The 5064-nt window shown below is 34.9% G+C and overlaps 1 protein-coding gene across 2 annotated transcripts; it reads left to right on the forward strand.

Annotated features, from left to right (window-relative positions):
- Nucleotides 1-2615: 2615 nt before the first annotated feature.
- On the forward strand, nt 2616-4085 carry LOC119191643 (ommochrome-binding protein). 2 transcript variants are annotated; one of them, XM_037445531.1, is made up of 2 exons: nt 2616-2771; nt 3204-4085. In XM_037445531.1, exon 2 carries the CDS (start codon nt 3204-3206, stop codon nt 4026-4028), a length of 825 nt encoding a protein of 274 aa, XP_037301428.1. In that variant the 5' UTR covers nt 2616-2771; the 3' UTR covers nt 4029-4085. The 2 variants fall into 2 exon arrangements, with proteins under 2 accessions (XP_037301428.1, XP_037301429.1); XM_037445532.1 differs by having other exon boundaries at nt 2735-2869.
- Nucleotides 4086-5064: the final 979 nt, after the last annotated feature.

Raw genomic sequence — 5064 nt, forward strand, 5'->3', positions numbered from 1 at the left:
AATCGCCGGCCTTGTGGCGGCGGTCAACATAGCAAATGCGACTCTAAATAGCCGCCTATTTATCTTTTCTTTTCACTATCCTCTCGCAAAAATGAAAATTTATTGCAACCGGCATGTTGGGCCGACCGTTAATGAAATGTTATTGTGTCGCGGGTTTGTAGGGAGTTTTGTGATGTTTCTAATTATATGAATTAGGTTTCTCATATGAGAATATTTTTGGGTAATTTTTAATATTTCTGCCGCCAAACAGTAGTGTGTAATTACTGTTGTGTTGTGTTTGAAGGACATTGTAGCCAGTGTAACTACTGGACATAGTGAGTCTTAACATCTGATGTCTCAGGATGGCGAGCGCAGTGGAAATACCAGATAATACTTTGTAATTCAAGGTGTTGGATAGTGTTTCTGCTGTTTATAGGCGGTCGTATCGCTTAACATCAGACGAACGGCGGGCTTGTCTCATCATTCAAAGCAACAAAAAAAATATTAATAAAATCAGCCCTGTACTATATACTGCCCCACTGCTGGGTACAGGCCTCCTATACTATTGAGAAGGCTTAGACTTTAGTCCCCCACGCTAGATTAATACGGCTTGGTAGAGTTCACATACCTTCTACGTTCATAGACCGGACAACTTTTATACATTAATAACACTACGGAGAACTTCTTATGTATAGATATTTCATGACTATGTTTTCGTTCACCGTTAAAGCAAGCGATAATCACAAAGAATATACACAACTTTAAAAAAGTCAGAGGTGCGTGCTCTAGGCTTTTGAACTTGCGGACATTCGTTTCGGCAGTCCGTTCCACGGGCAGGCGTGTCATCGCTTTTCTTAGTTCTTAGGATTATCTATTTATGCTCCGAAGAAGTAGTACATATTTTGGACCGAAAGGAAATATAGCCAGTGTAATAATTTTGGATTTATAAGTCCTAATGACGACGCACAATGGCCCGGCTTTTTTTTTTTACGGGCTAAGTGCGGAAAAAGGAGCCCATAACCATAACCAAGTCCTAATGACTTATCTATACTAATATATAAAGCTGAAGAGTTTGTTGGTTTGTATACGCTAATCTCAGGAACTACTAAAACGATTTTTTTTTCTCTAATATGAAGCGACATTATTGAGTGCTATAAAAGAAGCCTATTACCACAATAAACCTATTTCCTTTCTTTCTAAGTCCTTCCCAGAATTTCAAAATAATTCCATACTAAATTCCATTGATTCATGAAAGCGTTACCTACGGAACAGACAAAATTACTTTCGCATTTATAAATATGGATTATAATATCAATAGTCCTTTCTAGGTATTATTTAAAAATCCCCATTCCATTCCTCACCGCTACCCTTTGCCTAAGCTCTTGGGATGGGACATATTTTTCCCTCCGAAAGCGACTTCTTAATATAATATTTTTATTGTTTCTTTATGTTAAGAACATTATAAAAACATCAAGTGTCTTATTTTTGTGAATCTTTGTAACAAGCTTACTTCAAATGGAGCTTTTAAGTTCGAAACAGTAATGCCTTTTTACATTAGCATTGGCTCTTGAAATAGAATTATAATACGCGAGAAATATAAAATGTGGTTTTATTCTTACATATTATAAAAACTCTCCTGCCGTGTGTCTGTCTGAACTCGAAAAACTTACAAGTATTAAACAGATTTCGATAAAATTTAGTATGGAGATGTTTCAAGACTGGGGATGACATATGCTATTTTTATTCCGAAAAGTTTAACGCACCTTTTATCTAGGAAAACTGGATCACGTGAGTGAAGCCGCAGGCAAAATCTAGTAAATAATATGAGTTAAAATTGTTGATAAATATTATATCTGACTTCAGGCAGTAAACATCTTTATTATTATTTTGTTATTATTGATAATACAAAAATATAATGGGGTATTTGACTTATTTTTATTTATAACTTATAAAACGTCGTATACATTCTAAAACAGAAGAAATCATTGAAATCTGGTGAAGAATCCACAAGTTATAAGCCATTTAAATTAGGTAGTAGATAAGGAACGAAATACTTGCTTGTGGCGTCGGCGGTCATTACGATGCGTGCGAAAGAAAGATGGAGCGATATCCCCACTCCATGTCCACACTTGCACGTAGCAATATTTGAAATTTGATAACTACGTCATTTCCTAGCGCATTTTAATGCTGTTTTCACAGAAGGATTTCCTTTTTGTGCTTATTACTGTTACATATTAATTATACACAAAATCAAACATCAAATGCCCTATTATTAATTTTAAAATTTTCTTTGCTAAAACATAGATATAATACTCCTTAATACCTAGCACAAAGCACTTGTACAAAGTATTAGATAGTGTTGCCACTATTTTTGTATAGCCAAGATACCATTTACCAAGCGAGTCACTCGCCCTATGATTCAATTATAAATAAACATTCTAAACCATGCTTAATGCACAAAGCAGATCATTGTAGAGTCGCCATTTAAAAACATAGCATTAAAACTGAGGCCGCTTTAGAATTTTCTAAATAAATCCTCACGAGAGAGTGACGTCACTCCTCTGTAAACACGGCTTCTATTCAAACGTCCTTTACCTCGAAACGCCTTACCCTATCACAACACATTATCACTCTCCTTTGTTTTGACTCAAATATTTTTGTCGAGAAAATAATGATAAGAACAATCGTAAGTCAAAAGGGCAGAGTTTAAGATAACCTCTTTAATTACCATACATAAAGAAGCTGGAATACTGCTTCTTGGCTTAGTGGGAGTACGCTTGTAAACGTCAAAAGTAAGAATTTTGCTGTCCATTATATGAAGTGCTTTGCTTAAAAAAATATTTGTAAAATATTTTTAGTTTCATATATTTACTTCTTCTCCAGTAAAGCAGTTCGTATACAGTTTAAATATTAGTGTTGCTATTTCAAAAAAGAGTTTATAATGCGGTGACTTTTATAAATTTGTATAATTAAATTTGGTTATGAATATTTATTGCGAATGTGGCATTTAAACGACGTCTCCAATTTCTTTTCGAGATATTTCTATACGTTGTAATTACATAATAGTGTTAATTAAAATTCTTGATTAGATTTATCATTTCGAAGTAAGAGATAAACATTAATTAACCTTTTGACTTTTTAGATTAGTACTACAGTAATGTAGTAAATAGAAACTACATAACTAACTTTTAAAGTTTTTCATAAAACAATATTGTTTGTTTCAGATGAAGCTCCTCATTCTAACAATATGTGCGTTGCACGTCAACCAGATGATGGCATCAAAAGACTGCGTAGTGGTCAACGGCAAGAACTACGAGAAAGAAGTACTGAAAGACAACATACACCAGGCATACCAATTAAGCTTCGATCCTCAACAAAACACTCTCTTCTTCAGCTACTCTGACGAAGTAGACTCGAAGACTGTTCTAAAGATGGGCTATCTGAACCTAGCCACCAAATCTTTTGGAGAGATATCAGGCGTCAAAGACGGAATGGCCACCGCAGTCGACACTACAAACCATATAGTATATCTCGGAGGTAAAGATGGAATTTACACCTACGATTACGCAACGAAATCTGTGAAGAATTTAGGAGTGACAAGTCTTAGTATTTGGCAAATGTTTTACTGTCCTATCCACGGATTATTCTTCACGACCTCTGATGAGAAACCTTATGTCTTCAAGGATGGACAAGTGAAACAGATCGTTGAAGCGAGCAGCTCGAAGACAAGGGTGATGGCAGTGGGAGAGCACCATGACGTATTCTTCGCTAACTCTTCAGGGATATTCTTATTTAATCACCATACTAATAAAGTTGTTGACCTCGGTGATTACAATGTGAATGCATTTACTAAGGACAGTAAAGGAAAATTATACTTCTCTAGCCCTGTAGGATTCTATGCGGTTAATGAGGCAGATAGAAAGATGAATAAGCTGATTTCGGAGACAGGAGAAGACAGTATTTGGGGAGCTGCTTTTGATAAAGATGATAACATTGTTTATTCTAATGAGGATAATATTGTTAAACTGGTACCTAAAGACAAATGCTAAAAAAGTTAAATCCATGTACTTGATATCATGAATAAATGATTTGGATATTCAATTTTATCATTCTTTTTCTCTATGAATGTTTAGTAGCTATTTTTTGAAATAAGTTCGTATTTAAAATCTTCATAGAACCAAAACAAGAATTTTGTAAAAAATAATAATAGTTCGATGACATATTTTAAACTGTTGATTGGAGAGTGCCGAATCCTCATCGTATATTGCTGTATACAGATCTAACAACTGATTTACTGTAAAAGTGACCAAAATACTTAAATCACAAGGTAAAAATCCGGTCATAAAATCACATTCTACATGGTAACATAATATACTATACTTAGTCTGGCCATAAATACTGTTACACTTAATTATAAAAAATATTACATTTGAATTTCGAATCTGTCATTTTTATACGATTGTTCATTGTGTTTTCTCATTTTGGCGCCAATACATTGTAAAATATTTTGCGATATTAAAATGGTGTGGGGTGATAAAGAGAACCGAATCGCTGTGATAGCATTACACAAAGTAGGTATGGAGCCAAATGCAATTTTTAAAACTCTCCATACACTTGGTATTAGTAAAATGTTTGTGTACCGGGCTATTAATAGGTACAATGAGACCTCCTCTGTTTGTGACAGAAAAGATCTGGCCGTCCACGTAGTGTTCGTACGAAAAGGTGGTCAAAGCAGTAAGGGAAAGAATTCGAAGAAATCCTGTCCGAAAGCAAAAGATTTTATCTCGGGAAATGAAGATAGCACCTAGAACCATGTCGCGTATTTTAAAAGATGACTTAGGACTTGCAGCCTATAAGAGACGCACTGGCCATTTCTTAACTGATAATTTAAAGAAGAATAGGGTGGTAAAATCGAAACAACTACTGAAGCGGTACGCAAAGGGAGGTCACAGAAAAATTTTGTTTACGGATGAGAAAATTTTTACAATTGAGCAACATTTTAACAAACAAAATGACCGTATTTATGCTCAAAGCTCTAAGGAAGCTTCCCAATTAGTCGACAGAGTGCAACGTGGACATTATCCG

Source organism: Manduca sexta, unplaced genomic scaffold (assembly GCF_014839805.1).
Source record: "Manduca sexta isolate Smith_Timp_Sample1 unplaced genomic scaffold, JHU_Msex_v1.0 HiC_scaffold_174, whole genome shotgun sequence".
NCBI lineage: Eukaryota > Metazoa > Arthropoda > Insecta > Lepidoptera > Sphingidae > Manduca > Manduca sexta.

Coding starts and splice junctions, on each gene's coding strand:
- LOC119191643 (XM_037445531.1), top strand. CDS start 3,204: ATGAAGCTCCTCATTCTAACAATATGTGCGTTGCACGTCAACCAGATG.